Source organism: Doryrhamphus excisus, linkage group LG19 (assembly GCF_037039965.1).
Source record: "Doryrhamphus excisus strain RoL-2023G ecotype Guam linkage group LG19, RoL_Dexc_Guam_v1.1, whole genome shotgun sequence".
Taxonomy (NCBI): domain Eukaryota; kingdom Metazoa; phylum Chordata; class Actinopteri; order Syngnathiformes; family Syngnathidae; genus Doryrhamphus; species Doryrhamphus excisus.
Window position 1 is genome coordinate 7,847,724 of NC_136375.1, and position 18,476 is coordinate 7,866,199.

The 18,476-nt window shown below is 39.8% G+C and overlaps 1 protein-coding gene and 1 non-coding gene across 2 annotated transcripts; one reads left to right on the forward strand and one right to left on the reverse strand.

The window, feature by feature from the left end:
- The first annotated feature begins 277 nt into the window (after positions 1-277).
- On the forward strand, positions 278-17,468 carry kif3ca (kinesin family member 3Ca). Its single transcript, XM_058056873.2, has 8 exons — positions 278-2,097; positions 13,449-13,550; positions 13,622-13,744; positions 13,856-13,974; positions 15,208-15,324; positions 15,409-15,517; positions 15,604-15,752; positions 17,039-17,468. Exons 1-8 carry the CDS (start codon positions 700-702, stop codon positions 17,124-17,126), a joined length of 2,205 nt encoding a protein of 734 aa, XP_057912856.2. The 5' UTR covers positions 278-699; the 3' UTR covers positions 17,127-17,468.
- Positions 5,634-5,705, reverse strand: trnap-agg (transfer RNA proline (anticodon AGG)). Its single transcript has one exon. It is a non-coding gene; the product is annotated as a tRNA-Pro (tRNA).
- Positions 17,469-18,476: the final 1,008 nt, after the last annotated feature.

An 18,476-nucleotide genomic window follows, 5' to 3' on the forward strand; every position in this document is an offset into this window, starting at 1 on the left:
ATTGCATGCCTAACTTCACATTAATGTTAACATGAGTGTGTTGTGTGTCAATTTTTCACTGAAAATATTACAAATATTTGTAAAAAATATATACAATGATATTAGTTATTTATTTTATATATGATATTGTTCGTTTAATGCAAAAATGGTGTTCAATTATGTATTTAGTATATTAAACGAAAAAAATGCAATTGAAAATAATGGTGGCTTGTTTGGCAGCGACCCCAAAATGATGAACTCAATTTCCCAGCATCCTTTGCTTTACTCCGCAGTGACACGGGGTGTGGAGCTCGAGTGTTCAGTAGGAGGATCTGTCTCGAGACCGACACCCGGAGCATCAATGAGCGAAGGACAGAAAGATGTGGATACTTTCGGCGTGTAAAATGAAGACAATGTTAGCGAAATGTTCTTCTTTTTATAGCTGAAAGTGCGGCTATATTATTCGGATACGAACCGAGGAATGGAGCGTCGATCCAGTCTGTGAGAGCTGCCTGCCATTTATGCTAATTTAACAGACAGTATCGCATGTTGTCATTTGTACTGACTGAATGCTAGCCTGTGCTGATTATTATTTACATCCAAGATATAATTATCAAGTCGTTTTGAATATTCTGTTAATAAGAAAAACATTTATGGTGACAGTTCTCAGCTAGCAAACAAGGTGTTTGTGTTGAAATTATCGTTTTCAAAAAGCCAGCCATGTCTAAGAACAAGAGCAGTGAGTCAGTAAAGGTGGTTGTTCGATGTAGACCTCTGAACCGGAAAGAGCAGTCCAACGGGCCCTCTGGGGGCATCGTGCAGATGGACCTACGGCTTGGACAGGTGATCCTCAGGAATCCTCGAGCATCCCACAGTGAACCCCAGAAAACCTTCACATTCGATGCAGTGTATGATGCCAATTCCAAACAACGGGATCTGTATGACGAGAGCGTTCGGCCTCTGATTGATTCTGTTCTGGCAGGATTCAATGGTACCATTTTTGCTTATGGGCAGACCGGCACTGGGAAGACGTACACAATGCAGGGGATGTGGTTGGACCCCGAGAAACGGGGGGTGATACCCAATGCCTTTGACCACATCTTTACACACATCTCCCGCTCGCAGTCTGATAAGCAGTACCTGGTACGGGCGTCCTACCTGGAGATCTATCGCGAGGAGGTCCGTGATCTCTTGGATCCCAACCATGGCAACGCCCGAGGACTGGAGCTTAGAGAAAGTCCAGAGACTGGAGTCTACGTACCAGATCTCACCTCTTGTGTGTGCAAGAGCATCAAGGAGATCGAGGAAGTGATGAATGTGGGCAACCAAGCGAGGGCAGTGGGGGCCACGGACATGAATGAACATTCATCCAGGTCTCACGCCCTGTTCCTGATCACCGTGGAGTGTGGCCAGCCGGGCCCGGATGGGAGAAAGCATATCCGGGTTGGTCGCCTCAACCTGGTGGATCTGGCTGGTAGCGAGCGCCAGGCTAAGACAGGCGTCCAAGGGGAGCGTTTGAAAGAGGCGGCTAAGATAAACCTTTCTCTGTCGGCATTAGGGAATGTGATATCAGCCCTCGCAGATGGCCGTAGTGGCCATGTGCCATACCGGGACTCAAAGCTGACCCGTCTATTGCAGGACTCACTGGGTGGCAACGCCAAGACCGTCATGGTGGCCACTTTAGGCCCCTCCCCTCAACACTATGACGAAACCCTCACCACTCTCCGCTACGCCAACCGAGCCAAGAACATCCAAAACCAGCCTCGAGTCAACGAGGACCCCAAAGACGCCCTTCTCCGAGAGTTCCAGCGGGAAATCGCTCGGCTCAGGGCCCAGCTCAACCACAGGAAGTGGAGGAGCCAGCAGAAGAAGGAGCAGGTGGACGACGACGGGGATGAAGACCTCGATTGTGAAGAGGAGGAGGAGGAGGTGGAGAAGGAGGCAGAGGACTATGTCAAGCAAGAGGAGCAGCGTCTGGAGCGGGAGAAGGAGGCCATCAGAGGAGATCGATCACTTCTAGCTGAGGAGAAGCAGAGGCTTCTCGGGGAGAAGGAGAGGATGATGGGGGATCTTCGGAAGGAACAGGAAGCCACAGAGCAGCTGACTGCCAAGTACAAGGTGAGGAACTTCATCTTAACTTTACTGCTTTTTTGGTGTTCTCCTTCAAAATACTGTATAAGGCTTTTCAAACTGTGGCACAGTGAGCCTCCCTTAAAAAAAACACACAGCTGGGGCCTCGAAAAACTGATGAAACTTTTTCACTATCAAAATTAGCTTACTAGGTGTGAAAAAAAATATTTTCAAAAATGTTTCTCTAGCTGCGACAACTCCCCTAAAATCCTCTAGTGCAAGGGAGCCACAAAAACAGACCCACCCCTCCCTACACGCAGAACACACGCTGTGCAGGGCCCCACGATCTATGGGGGGGTGTGCATCGCAAAGGATGTGCATCGCTGTTATGGGGCATAGATCACCAAGTCAGCCTGAGAAAGGAGCGAACAAAAACAGACACATTTCACATGCAGAATAAGACAATTAAGCAGTGGTGTAATGGTACAGCTGCTCCATTTTAAACAAAGAGTGTAAGATTCATCCCAGTTTAGAGCATCTTTTTATTCTTTCAATTTGTTATTTAGAAGTTAACATAATTTAAAGAAAATGGTGGTGTAATGGTACAGCTGCTCCCTTTTAAACAAAGTGTGAGATCGATCTCAGGTCTGAGCATTTTTGTTTATTCTTTAAGTTTTGCATTTTGCACTTAAAATATTTTAAATAAAATAGTGGTGTAATGGTGCAGCTGCTCCTTTTTAAACCAAATGTGAGACTGACTCAGGTCTGATCATTTTTGTTTATTCTTTCAGTTTGTCATTGTGCACTTAAAATAATTTTAATAAAGTGGTGGTGTAATGGTGCAGCTGCTCCCTTTTAAACAAAGAGTGTGAGGTCGGTCCAAGGTGTGAGCATTTTGTTTTTGTTATTTCAATTTGTTATTATAGGCTTAGAGCCCCAATTGGGACAGAGGCAGCCCTGCCCACAAAAGTCCCCCTTGTTTGGGTCGGGGTGGCCATTTTAATCAATTGACTGACCACTAAAAAAATGTGTCTGCATATTTAAGTGCTACCTGGCAGCATAGAGTTGCAATCTTGGCTATAACAGCATCTTCATCCATGCTCTGCCAAACACGTCCTTGGCTGCGTTATTTTAATTAACATGACACTGGCATTGAAAAAGTAGTTCAGAACATCCAGGAATTTCCCCATCCTTTAAAAAAAAAATACCCTCAAATAATAATCTCCAAAGTTAACACAGGCAAATACAGACTAATTCCCATAGGATAATCCCACTGACCACATATTGTTCATCGAAATTCCTGACTGGATTTACATCTAATTGTGCATAATACTCTTGTTGCAAAATGACAACCTACTATTGCTGCAATTTCGCTTGTCTTGTTTGACCCATTTCCCAGATTTCCAATTTCCTTTGTCCGACAAAATTGAATGACTTTCCCATCAACAAAACCTAATGGAAATCAGTTAAGTAGTTAAGCAGTTTTCCTGTGTAATGATGATCATTCATATAGACCTTTAAATCCTGACTATACAGAAACAGTAGTTGAACTACGAATTTAATGGATGCAAACCATGGGTCCAGTTGAAAACACCATAGGATAAAGAATTCTCTGAGTATGATCAACAACTTGTTTTCTAACAAACTCGGTTAAGCCAACATTTCACGTGACTTCTTCATTTTAGACCCATTCTCGTATCCTGTTTTGTTCTTGATCCACCGCTTGGTTTTTACATGCAGACAAGAAACTGTGTGGCTACATGGATGTTAAAATGTCAGCCGTCTCTCAACCAGGAATCAAAGAGTGAATCACAGCTACCGTAATTACTTGCTGTGATTCGGGTGATTCTGTGATATTTTTATGCCGCCAGTTTGAGAAACTGAAGGCTTGCAGTCAGTACTTGTAGTACACTGAGATCAATTAAGATATACTGTATTACAAAAAAATGGAAGGTAGGAACTGCACTTTTTTTTTTTTATTTTGCCCATCATTCACAATCCTTATATGAAACATGAACACATATTTATTCCCTTTTCTGTGAATTCCAGCGCGAGAAAACAAGTTTATATAATCAAGCTAGCAACGTGCATCATGGGAAATACCAATTTTGACGCTATAGCCCTCACAAAAACCCTAAAAACTTGCATGTATATTAACAAAGCTACAGTGATACTATCATTGTAGCACCTAGCAAGAAAAACTAGTTTTAGCTCACACACTAACACAACACGTTGCTAATCGCTAGTCTCAGCGTCATTCACAGACAGAAGAGTGGATACCTAACTCTCCATTTCGCTACAAAGACTAAACAAGATGCTCGTTTGCCGTCAGCATTTTTTACCTAAATGCTGGAGCACATGTCTTGTGCTGGAAGATGCAGCCATCCCAATGAGAGCGGATATTGTGTGTGTTGTCGCTGCTGTTGTTATTGAAGGAACTAGCATAAGTATGTGTATCGATGCACCTCAAAAATAAGTTTTAAATAATCAAAATATGGCAAGATACTGCAACTATTACTTGTTATTATCAGTGTACACGTTAATGCAGGATCACAGCATGGATATGAAACCATGCAACGTTGTTAGTCTTTTTTTTTTTTAGAGGACTTCATAGTCGAAATAAGTGTATCCCAATTGTTAAGCTAGCTCAAATTAACATGTTTTCTCGTGTTATAAGGCACAGAAAAATTTGTGTTCATGATTGTGAATGATGGGCGAGATTCCCAAAAAAGTACAGTTTCCCATTAAAGCAGGGGTTTCAAACACGCGGCCCGCGGGCCAAATGTGGCCCGCAGGACACTAGTTTGAGGCCCCCGCCTTGATATGAAAGTTTAATGTTAGTGCGCCCCGCGCAAGTTTGATATGGATGCTGTATGGTATCATGTACCCAGAAAAAATTATGTTTGATTAATGTTCGTGTTAAAGGTGAAATAACTGTTAATAGTTATCCTCCCTATCCGTGTGGAAGTGGTAAGTTTTTTGCTATTTAAGTTTAAAGCAAATAACTTGAAGGCTACCGTTTAGGTCGCTAGCTCTCTAGTTTGCGAGTTAGCATGTGTCTCAAGACCCTGCAGTTGCGCAATATGTTGTAAATAAAAAGAGTATAAATGTGACTATAGTCGTGTTTTGTCATGTCTACAGGGCTCTAATAATGCTTTGTTCATTTTAATCAGAAAAAAAAATTTGTCTAACCACCAACTATATGTGGTTTCTTAAGTTTTTATTATTTGCCGTTTTATTATTATTATTATATTTATTTCTTTATTACTGATTGATTTTCTTTATTCTTGATTTGTTTATTTACTTTTCATATTATTTTGTGTAGAAAAATAAAAAGTAAGATATTTGAGAACAGTGGAATGTTTTATCAGAGCTTTTCTTGTAGAAAATTGGAACCAAAGTGAAGTTAAAAAAAAATGTTTGTTTTTAATAAATGCGTTTTTTTTTGGAAAACCTGATGCGGCCCAGTCTCACCCAGACCCTAGCTCCAGTGGCCTCCAAGTAAATTGAGTTTGAGATCCCTGCTTTAAAGGTTCCACTCTGTGCTGACTATACTCAATTTTGTGAGCCATGACAAAATACAAGGGCTCGTCCGGGATTTGAACCCGGGACCTCTCGCACCCTAAGCGAGAATCATACCCCTAGACCAACGAGCCACATATAAACATATATACAGTAGATTTTTAGTATGAGTCCTAGGACAACAAAACAAGCAAAGTGTCCTGGAGACAAGAACACTTATCTCATATGTTCTTGAGTTTTAAAAGGCGGGTGAAGGTATGCAGCAGTGTGGGAATGTCCCCTGGGATCGTGCTAATGTAGATCATGATCCTGCCCCCTTGCGCACGTACCGCTTTCATGTCCATTTCTGTGTCAGGCCTCTCATATTTCTTGGTCTCACATTGTCCTTCAAAGCACCGTGGGCCGTAATACTGCTGAACCGTATCAAATCCTCTGCCATCCCGCTACACAGTGCAAGTTCTCATGTTTGATGCTGAGTGGGTGGTTCCTGTGCTGAGTGGTGTCAGCAGCCACCAGAATCAACCCGAGGGAGAAGATGATTGAGGTCAAGTATTTCCTGTCTTTGCATCGGTATCCATCAAAAACATGCAAGATATATTTTTATTGGTTTATTCTAGGGCACCACATGCAAGGTTTGTGTTGTTTTTTTTATTGACCCAAATACAAGAGGCCTCCTCTATATCCTCTGTTGTTTGTAACTTGCCCAGTCTCTGACACACCTTTTTGAGTGCTGTGTGTGTCTGTGTAAGTGACAGGAAGAAAAGCTCTGACCACAAATATTATACTTTTTGTCTGTTCTTATCTCTCAGGCTCTCAGACAGTCGACCTGAGAGATACTAAGAAGTATATGAGTACATAAATGAGCAACTATTTGGTAGGTAAGATCAGTTTGAAATGCAATTAGGTCAGGAACAGTTTCTACTGGATGCTGCTAGCTGGCTGAACTACAACAACATCATACATACCTATAGACAATTTGGAGTGGCTAATTAACCTAGCATGTTTTTGGAATGTGGGAGGAAACCAGAGAAAACCCACGCATGCACGGGGAGAACATGCAAACTCCACACAGAGATGGCCGAGGGTGGAACTGAAAATGTGTCTCCCAGCTGTGAGGCTTGCGCGCTAACCACTCAACCGCCGTGCAGCCCACTTTATGTATGTATTTTAGTTAATTTAGCTATTTTTCATGCTTGGAAATGCATAATTTAGGCAAAAAATTATTTCCACTTATAGGCTGCATTCAACCTATAATGCAGACCAGGGTTCAATTCCACCCTCCGACATCTCCCCGTGCATGCGTGGGTTTTCTCCGGGTACTCCGGTTTCCTCCCACATTCCAAAAACATGCTAGGTTAATTGGTGACTCCAAATTGTCCATAGGTATGAATGTGAGTGTGAATGGTTGTTTGTCTATATGTGCCCTGTGATTGGCTGGCCACCAGTCCAGGGTGTACCTCGCCTCTCGCCCGAAGACAGCTGGGATAGGCTCCAGCGGTAGAAAATAAATGAATGAATGAATGAATATTTCTAGAAAAAACTGCATCTCAGCCTTTTCATGTTGGTGAAAAAGCTTATCAGTATCAATTAATTTAATTAATTAATTTTTCCGCTATATATATGTATTTTTTTGAATTACTAAATTACAAAATGGCAATATATATATATATATATATATCTATATATATATATATATATACATATATATATTCCCATTTTGTAATTTTTTCCTCAAAGTAATTGTGACTACTACGATTATAGTAATCTAGTAAAATAGTTTTTTTTCTCATAAATTCAACATGTATTATGTATAAATTATGAATGAATGAATATTTCTAGAAAAAACTGCATCTCAGCCTTTTCATGTTGGTGAAAAAGCTTATTATCAGTATTAATAAATAAATAAATTAATTAATTGTTTTGCTATATATATATATATATTTTTTTTAATTACTAAATTACAAAATGGGAATATATATATATATATTTTGTAATTTGTTTCCTCAAAGTAATTGTGACTACTACAATTATAGTAATCTAGTAAAATAATTTTTTTCTCATAAATTAAACATGTATTATGTATAAATTGTTCACTCTTTCTTGGTTAGAATTGACTTTTTTATTGTAATATTTTGGCCTTATTCTTGTAAAATGTCAGCTAAAAAAAAACAACGGAAGGGAAACCATGCTGCAACCCTCTGGACACCTCTAGTGTAGTTTGTGCATGTTGACAGAGCACCTCACACTTTCACAACTTCACAGCTTCCCGACCTCCCGGGTTCGCTTAGCTGTCTGAACAGGCAACAGTAAAAACCCTCCCATTCTTCAAGGAAGGGTCTCCTTCACTGAAGAGCAGCGAGGCTACATGTGTAGCCCCTGCATAAACATGGGATCATTACAATCACTCACGATTAGTGTGGGACATTGCTTACTTGCATTCATATCAGCTGATGCCTGTTTAGTAGGCAACGTTTGCACATCAACAAATAAACAATCTGTCATTTTCTGGCTGCCAGAGAGTATGAAAGCAGGACAACAAGGGCATTTTTGACACGTCAGCGGAGTGGAGTCATGTAGCTTTAGGAGTAAACACATCCGTCACCACCACCAAGCTTTATTATATGAAGCGCTATGTCTTCAGATGTTTGTGATATTTTGCGGTGTAACTGATTGTTGAGCAGCTGATCCTATCGTTTTGAAACTAATCAGTCCAATTGGAATTGATTGAATGCCCTGAGAATACAGTGACCTGGATGAATGAGAATAGTCACAGTCAAATAAGTACATTTGACGGCGTTGTAACACTGCTCCTTAACACACCTCATACACACCTACCACAATTGACTTGGTTACGCATTATTACCCAAGAAACCAAGACCTGAAGTCAAAAACTTCGGTTATTAAAGAAGGTCTAACAACACATTCTGCCACAGGTAGATTGTAGTCCTGTGGGAAACTCTGAAATAACAATGCACACACACACATAATTTCCCTTGACTCCACCTCATCTCATTTCCTCATATACAATGCATAGTATGCATCCTTTTGGGGATAGATTGACTGTTTCCTGTTTTTCCATCTTCCTGTTTCATTAGAGGAGGGAAAGATCTGTGTGTGTGTGTGTGTGTAAGCTGAACAAAACATCTAATCACTCATCTCTCATTCAGCAGTGAAGCCCTCACTAAAATATTGATGTAGCCTGTGTGTGTCTGTGTGTACATGCTATAAGTGTGGAGTGTTGTGTGGCATGTGGACAAACAGTAAAGCCTTTCAGAGACTTGCTAACATATGTATTGATTTTCATAAGACACATATATACGTATATATGTACACCACTCTTTTGCTAGGTGTTAGCATGCTAACATTAATACATTAGCATTGCTAGCATGCTAACATTAACATATGTATCATTTTTAGCCTTTTTCATAGCTAGACATTTATATTAACACCGAGTACTATTATGCCACATATTAGCATACTAATGTTAGCATGTTAGCATTGCTAACATAGTATAATTTTTTTGCTATTTTCATAGCTAGACACATATATAAACACTATTCAATTTTTTTCCCCTAAATTCACCCTTTCACTTTCATGCAGGTTAGCATTGTTAGCATACTAATGTTAGCATACTAGTATTTTTAGCTATTTTCATGGGTAGATATATATATAAACACTTATCACTATCATGCTACCGTTAATATGTTAGCATTGTTACAATGGTAGCTTTAGCAATCTAAATATGTTGGTTAAATAAATGTAGGACTGACATATATATAAATGTATGTAAATCACAATATGGGGTGAAAACTATGGCGGTCTAGGTCTTCGGTGTCCTAGTGGTTTTATAGTTTTGACTAGTAATAGGCCTAATCGATCATGAAACAATTTAGCGATTTATTTATTATTTTGGCAATGGACGACTGGATTTTAGTTTTATTTAGTTAAACTAGATGCTGGTTCACATCCCATGTCTGTAAAATGTATTTGACATAAACAAATATAAGTAAAATATGGGACATGCTTGCCAAACATTTAGCAACTGATGAATTAGAAACCATTCTTATATAATAAGTGCTGCACTAGAAGTGGTTTCCATCTGTGTTTTCCTTCAGGCAGCATCAATATGACAAGAGCAAGAGATGATTGACAGTGAGTGGATGCTAATGTCATTTCGGTCCTGATGCTGTGCCTTCTTAAGTGCTGCATACATCCAACATGATGTGCACCAGAGATGCCCTGACCTTTGTTTTCTTCTCTTTCCGCCGCATCGGTTCATGTCGGTGTGTCCTGTCGCTACCTTTCAATTTCAAACTCTCTGCTTTGTCTGCTTTTCGGTCTTTCTGTTTCACAGGCAAGACTTGTTGTCGTCACTTTGTATTTATAGCACAGGCGCTCCCTGCAGGCCATATAAATGAGAGAGCAGCTCAATATGAAAGGCTTCCCCTTCAGGAAGTCAAAATATGAGGAGAACATGACATGTATTGACACCTATAAAGAACAAAACGTTTACAAACTTATCTGTGACATACCTGTTTGAGAAAATCATCAAATATGACAACTGATCGTAGTCTAAAGCAGAGGGCCCGTTTTTTCTTGGGTCTGTGGCACATTCTAAAAATATAATTTAATCTGGAAATTAATTAAATTATATTTTTTCTATTAAATTACATTAAATTATATTATTTTTTTAATCAGAAAATCTGAAACATTGTAATTTTACAAAGAATAAAGTCAAAAAATTAAGTTGTAATATTACAAGAAAGCAGGCAGCACAGCGGTCGAGTGGTTAGCGCGCAGACCTCACAGCTAGGAGACCAGGGTTCAATTCTACCCTTCACCCTCAGCTATCTCTGTGTGGAGTTTGCATGTTCTCCCCGTGCATGCGTGGGTTTTCTCCGGGTACTCCGGTTTCCTCCCACATTCCAAAAACATGCTAGGTTAATTGGCCACTCCAAATTGTCCATAGGTATGAATGTGAGTGTGAATGGTTGTTTGTCTATATGTGCCCTGTGATTGGCTGGCCACCAGTCCAGGGTGTACCCCGCCTCTCGCCCGAAGACAGCTGGGATAGGCTCCAGCACCCCCGCGCCCCTCGTGAGGAAAAGCGGCAGAAAATGAATGAATGAATGAATGAACATTACAAGAAAGCTAGTTTGCACAAAAAGGCAAAATATGATGTGAATAAATAAAATTTACCATAATAAAGTGGAAATAGTTGGAAAATGTAAAAAAAAACACAACAACAGAATTGGAAAAAAACAACTGTAAGAGAATAAACTCATAATATTATGAGGCATTGTTGTAGCATAGGCATGAAATATTAAAGAAAAAATGTTTTGTTTAAAAGTATTAGAATCAAACAAAACATGGGTTGTAATATTATGGGAATAAAGTCATAATATTACGAATAAAGAAGAAAGTTTGGAAAACAACAGCAAAAATGGGGGGAAAAAAACGAATTCACATTAATAATGCACTTTTTCAACTGTGTCACAATGCTTTTATGCAGTACACAAATAACTTCTATACAAAATATTCTTTCATTTTTCAGTATATGGCCCTCGGTGGATCAAATTTGGAGACCCCTGACCTAAAGGCTGCATGTACAGTATTCGCTTCTAGAACAATGACCAGCCTATCAGGAGGAAGGGACAAGGGATGAGAGAAAACCCCTGACATGAATCAGCCCTAAAAGGGAGCACAATGAATATGAATGAACACAAAGAACACACACACAATCCTGTCTGTGTTTTTATAGAACTGGAACACTAATACATTCTAAAGAATGCCTGAAACTAAGTCTAAACCCTCAAACTCCGATATCCAGCACTAGTGGTGCAAATGCCGCCACTGTTCTAAGTATGTAGTTCGTCCCCACAGAGCTAGAAAAGACATTCACAAGACAAAAACAGCCCTCAACAAAGAGGCTTTATGTAAAGCCGCTCTGAGGGACTCCACTGTACCCTCCGCACAAGTGTGTTTTGTGTTTTCATGTAATTAAGTGGTGAGCAACTCCGTGTGGTATGTGCAAGTTTTCAAAATGTACATTTACTTACACCAGGGGTCTCAAACTCAATTTACTTGGGGGGCCACTGGAGCTCAGGTCTGGGTGAGACTGGGCCGCATCAGGTTTTCCAAAAAAAACCCCAAAAAAACGCATTTATTAAAAACATTAAAAATTAAAAAACTTTGCTTTGGTTCCAATTTTCTACAAGAAAAGCTCTGATAAAACATTCCACTGTTCTCAAATATCTTACTTTTTATTTTTCTACACAAAATAACATGAAAAATAAATAAACAAATCAAGAATAAAGAAAATCAATCAATCAGTAATAAATAAATATAATAATAACAATAAAACGGCAAATAATAAAAACTTAAGAAACCACATATAGTTGGTGGGTAGACAAATTATTTATTTCAGATTAAAATGAACAAAGCATTATTAGAGCCCTGTAGACATGACAAAACACGACTATAGTCACATTTATACTCTTTTTATTTACAACATATTGCGCAACTGCAGGGTCTTGAGACACATGCTAACGCGCAAACTAGAGAGCTAGCGACCTAAACGGTAGTCTTCATGTTATTTCCTTTAAACTTAAATAGCCAAAAACTTACCACTTCCACACGGATAGGGAGGATAACTATTAACAGTTATTTAACCTTTAACATGAACATTAATCAAACGTAATATTTTTTCTGGGTACATGATACCATACAGCATCCAAATCAAACTTGCGCGGGCCGCACTAACATTAAACTTTCATATCAAGGCGGGGGCCTCAAAGTAGTGTCCTGCGGGCCACATTTGGCCCGCGGGCCGCGTGTTTGAGACCACTGACTTACACTAGCCCCTTTTTTCAGTTTTTTTTTTAATAATTTGAACAAAACAGTGCATTGCAAAGTGTCATACATTACTCTTCTGTAGTTTTTACCCATAAAAAGTCCTTAAAAAGCCTATTTTTGATACTCTAAACCAGGGATGGGCAAGTATTTTGACTTTTTGATTTGGGCCACATTGAGTTAAAAAATTGTCCGGGGGGCTCGAACATACATTTAACACACACACACACACACTATTTTATGCTTATAATTTTCCTGGAATTATTTGTGTAATTTTATCTGTAAAAGTGTTATACTATCAGTTCTATGTTCTCATGTCCCTTTTTTCTTTAAACATCAGACCACATCAAACTATGTCATTTAATTTGACAGTTTTGTTGGGTTTTTTTTTAAATAAGACATACGACTAGCAAGTCATGTTGCCAGTTTGTACGTTAAAAGTTGAAATACTTAGAAAGCAACTGGCGGGCCAGATTCAAACGCTTGGTGGGCCGCATGTGGCCCCCGAGCCGTAGTTGTAGTGCCCACCCCTGCTCAAAACCCTCTCACAGTTCTGAAAAATACAGTGTTGTACAGTGTAACCTTGGTTAGCACCGTTAATTGAGTCTAACTGGAATGAATGCACATTTTTTCAGATAAGAAAATAATGTAAATCTAATTCAGAATACTATAACTTAAAATGCATACATGATGAATGAAAGGGAGAAATGATCCTTCACGTGATCCATGGCGAGATCAACGAATCAATGAATCGAGTCATGGCCGCACAGTAGGACAAGATGGAAATATGTAATTTTGTAAAAAGCCTTAATTTTACCAGATAACCAGATATCATTTCTGGTTCTATGGTTATCATCACACTTTTTCCGTTTTGGCCATTACTAGTATGCCTCTGTGGTAGTGTCACAACATCACAAAAAAGCCAAAGAAAAAGCTAAACTCTGACTTCTCATGACATCTTCAATAATGAAGAGATCCTACATGATGTCTTTGAAGCTGATTATTACATGATTTTTGTTTTTTAGGCAATGGAGAGCAAGCTGCTGGTTGGTGGTAAGAACATCATAGATCACACCAATGAGCAGCAGAAGATGCTGGAGGTGAAAAGGCACGAGATTGCTGAACAGGTACGTGTCTGCATGCCTACTAACGAAGGTCTTCCCCACAAGGAGGGGTTAAACATCCCTGATGTCTGCAGACACGCAGGGAGAGGGAGATACAGCAGCAGATGTTGGTGCAGGATGACGAGACGTTGGAGTTGAGAGAGACTTTTACTTCGCTGCAGCAAGAAGTGGAGGCCAAGACCAAGAAGCTCAAAAAAGTAAGACAAAGAGGTGTAGGAAAGGCATCATGCAGTGCTTCTGATGCTGCTGCTGCTGCCCCAGGGCGACCAAATTTCAGCTCGTTTTTTGTCTCTGTCGCTTCCTTTTAGTTGTATGCCAAACTTCAGTGCATCAAAGCGGAGATCCAGGATGTGAATGATGAACACGTGAGGAGCCGGCAGGAGTTGGAGCAGACACAGAATGAACTCACCAGAGAGCTCAAGTTCAAGTAAGGGAATAAGCCAAGAAAAAAAAACAAGGTTTCCCATATTCCATCAATGCCCTAATTATGAAAAATATTCAAAAGGGGCACCGAGCAGATTGTTGGGTAACTCATTCATTCATTCATTCATTCATTCATTTTCTACCGCTTTTTCCTCACGAGGGTCGCGGGGGTTGCTGGAGCCTATCCCAGCTGTCTTCAGGCGAGAGGCGGGGTACACCCTGGACTGGTGGCCAGCCAATCACAGGGCACATATAGACAAACAACCATTCACACTCACATTCATACCTATGGACAATTTGGAGTCGCCAATTAACCTAGCATGTTTTTGGAATGTGGGAGGAAACCGGAGTACCCGGAGGAAACCCACGCATGCACGGGGAGATGTCGGAGGGTGGAATTGAACCCTGGTCTGCATTATAGGTTGAATGCAGCCTATAAGTGGAAATAATTTTTTGCCTAAATTATGCATTTCCAAGCATGAAAAATAGCTAAATTAACTAAAATACATACATAAAGTGGGCTGCACGGCGGATGAGTGGTTAGCGCGCAAGCCTCACAGCTGGGAGACACATTTTCAGTTCCACCCTCGGCCATCTCTGTGTGGAGTTTGCATGTTCTCCCCGTGCATGCGTGGGTTTTCTCTGGTTTCCTCCCACATTCCAAAAACATGCTAGGTTAATTAGCCACTCCAAATTGTCCATAGGTATGAATGTGAGTGTGAATGGTTGTTTGTTTATATGTGCCCTGTGATTGGCAAACATATATCAGTCTATATTATGTTTCATTTATGTCTTATATATATGCTTATTTTGTCTCTTTTATGTCAACTATATTGGGTAATACAAGTGTAGGGGTGACTATAGGGGTGTTATTTTATGTCTAGAGGCCTCTATTATGGGACCTATTGTGCTTTTTCCATTTTTCTGACCTAGAAATGTAGTTAGAATGTTGTACTCTCGTGTTAAACTATGCCAAAGTTTAATTTAGATTAATGAGCTTTGCACATTTGGAAGTGAGCCCTGAAAGAAGTTTGAGATGGCTCAAAACGCTCTGTTTCAAAGGGCGTGGTAAAATCACCCCTTTGTGATGTCACAGAAGTACGGACTTCCTTATATGGGCATGGCTGTAAGCCAGATAAACTCTCCGCCCTCCCCCAATCTCTGCTTAATTGGAGCGGTATCTTAACACTGACAAAAGCAGGATGTCGATCATTTTTATCCTTCCTTTAACACGAAGGTACCTGATCATCGAGAACTTCATCCCTCCAGAAGAGAAGAATAAGATCATGAGCAGAATGACCTTTGACACCGAAGAGGATCAGTGGAAGTTCCAACCTCTCGTTCCCACTGAGAGGTTAGTGATGGATAGATCTTTATGAATATGTATCACATCATTTTCATCATTGATTTCTGATCTCTACTTCCTCTTCCTGTTCAGTAAACCCTTACAGATGAAGAAAAGGCCGGCATCTGCAGTCGGATACAAACGACCCATCAGCCAGTATGCGAGGGTTGCCATAACGATGGGAGCTCATACCAGATTCAGGGTAAGGCCTGTGAATGACCGTTTTTATATAGGCTAAACATCTAAACATCAATTTTACCACGACGTATCTTCTCTGTGTGGATTAAGGCTGAGAACATCATGTTTCTGGAGCTGGATATGAACCCTCCAAACACCAACTCACTGGGTCGCTTGAAGGATACAGAGCAGAACCAAAGCTCCTCTGCGGACAACTCGCCTACCAACGATATTCTCGGTGTCCACAAATCTCGCTCCTGGTGAGAACCGACGTCTTTCCTTCAGTTAGCATTCAAGATGGCTGCCCCCCCTCCACCATTTTTAGTTGATGTCTGGCCAACCTGCTTAGGTTCTTTGTTTTAAACCCTACTTTCACTTGATAGTATGTTCATTCATATCCATCCATCTATCTTCTATGCCGCTTATCCTCACTAGTGTGGCTGGGGGATGCTGGAACCTATCCCAGCCAAATTCAAGCAAGAGGCGGGGTACACCCTGGACTGGCACATATAGACAAACAACCATTCACACTCACATTCATGTTCATTCATATATACGTCCGTATATTATTATTATTTTAATCACACATGATTAAATAATTCTGAATTAATTATTTTTGAAAGTCCAATATTATTTCAATTTTTTTGTATTACTGGGATATGCTGGTACCTATCCCAGCCAACTTCAGGCAAGAGGCGGTGTACACCCTGGACTGGCACATATAGACAAACAACCATTCACACTCACATTCATGTTCATTCATATATACGTCGGTATATTATTATTATTTTAATCAAGCATGATTAAATAATTCTGAATTAATTATTTTTGAAAGTCCAATATTATTTCAATTTTTTTGTATTACCGGGATATGCTGAAACCTATCCCAGCCAACTTCAGGCAAGAGGCAGTGAACACCCTGGACTGGCACATGTAGACAAACAACCATTCACACTCACATACTTGTTCATTCATATATACGTCGGTATATTATTATTATTTTAATCAAGCATGATTAAATAATTCTGTAATTAATTAATAAAAAATATAAAAAAAAAAATTTTTGTCTTACTAAAAATGTGGTTGAGACCGTGTAGAAATAAAGCTAAAATTAAAAACACCTACAATCGAAAACAAAAATGATTGAACCCTCATTGTACATTAGTACATTATTTAGCAAAATAGCAAAAATGTTGAGTGCCGCTGCAGATGCCCAGTGATTATGATGCCCACACAGAGATTGTGTAAATATTCGAGTGGTATTGCTCAGTGTCATCTACAATGGTGTAAAGCACTTTAGCCCTACGTATGTCATGCATTAGCACTTAATGGAAAGATCAGGTTTTACTCCTCCGCCTTTATCTGCCGATTGTAGACGCTCCCTGCAATGCACGTACTACCCGATACATGTCATTATTCAGGATTACCCACCCCCATCATCCCCTCGGCAGTCTCTAATCCCATTGTGACAATATAATCTCATTAACCTGTGATTCTACGGTATTTTACGCATTCCTATTTTAAACAATTCTCCTTTTTCTTGCAGGTGTCAAAGCCAAAAATCTATCACTTCCTCCTCCTCTAATGTGTCCCTAACATCTTGCACCACTGCCCTGCCCGCGGCGGCACAGTAAAGCTTTTTTATTGTTATTTATTTTACCGCAAATTTTGGTGCTGGAACAGGAAACACAAAACACCACCTCTTTCAAGTTGTTGCAGGAATCTAAAGGACCTTAAAAAGCTTATCAAGAGAAACTAACGCAAACTTTTGTTGCATGTGATGGTCTCTTCATGTTTAGATAAATGACGTGTGTGTGTGTCACCGAAGTGGCTTTTAACCTGTGTATGGTATCAGTGTACATATTTCCATATTTCATGTATTTGTGTCTCTTAGGGTAAAACGAAATACCATTATACATTCCTTTAAAGAGGTAACATCCATATGTTTTTTTTTTGTCACACTGTCAAAATGATGAGGTGTGATACAATGTCTATACCATGTTGACCTAAATATTTATTTATTGCTCAATATCAATTAAATAACATACTGGTATTAAAAAAAATACCTACAAAATTAGCATCCTATCAATTTGCCACCCATTCAAACACTTTTCCATGGTGATGACTGTGAGTGACAGACTTTTTTTCTTCTATTTGGGTGAAGACGGTACATAGGATGCCTTAAAATCGAATTAAAATATCTATTTTATGATATTTCACTTCAAGTCATAATAAAGAATCTGAATTATGGTACCATGAAATCATCAATAATTAGGGATGTCCGATATCAGCATAAAAATGCTTGATATCGGTATATTTTTTCCCCGATCATGAAAAACTATGGGGCGGCACGGCGGACGAGTGGTTAGAGCACAGACCTCACAGCTAGGAGACCAGGGTTCAATTAAATTCAATTAAATTGTTAAATATTCAGTTGTCCATTTGTGTAAAAAATTAGATTAGTGAGCCTGGAACGGATTAATTGGATTTACATTATTTTCTATGGGGAAAATTTGCTTTGGTTAGAGTCTGTTTTGGTTTGAGTCGGACCACTTGGACCATCATTTGCTACAGTTTAAGATACAAATATATAAAATAGAAAATAAATTTGGCTGCATGGCGAATGAGTGGTTAGCGTGCAGACCTCACAGCTAGGAGACCAGAGTTCAATTCCACACTCTCTGTGTGGAGTTTGCATGTTCTCCCCGTGCATGCGTGGGTTTTCTCCGGGTACTCCGGTTTTCCTGCCACATTCCAAAAACATGCTAGGTTAATTGGCGACTCCAAATTGTCCATAGGTATGAATGTGAGTGTGAATGGTTGTTTGTCTATATGTGCCCTGTGATTGGCTGGCGACCAGTCCAGGGTGTACCCCGCCTCTCGCCCAAAGACAGCTGGGATAGGCTCCAGCACCCCCGCGACCCTCGTGAGGAAAAGCGGTAGAAAATGAATGAATGAATGAAGAACTATATAAAAAATGCTGT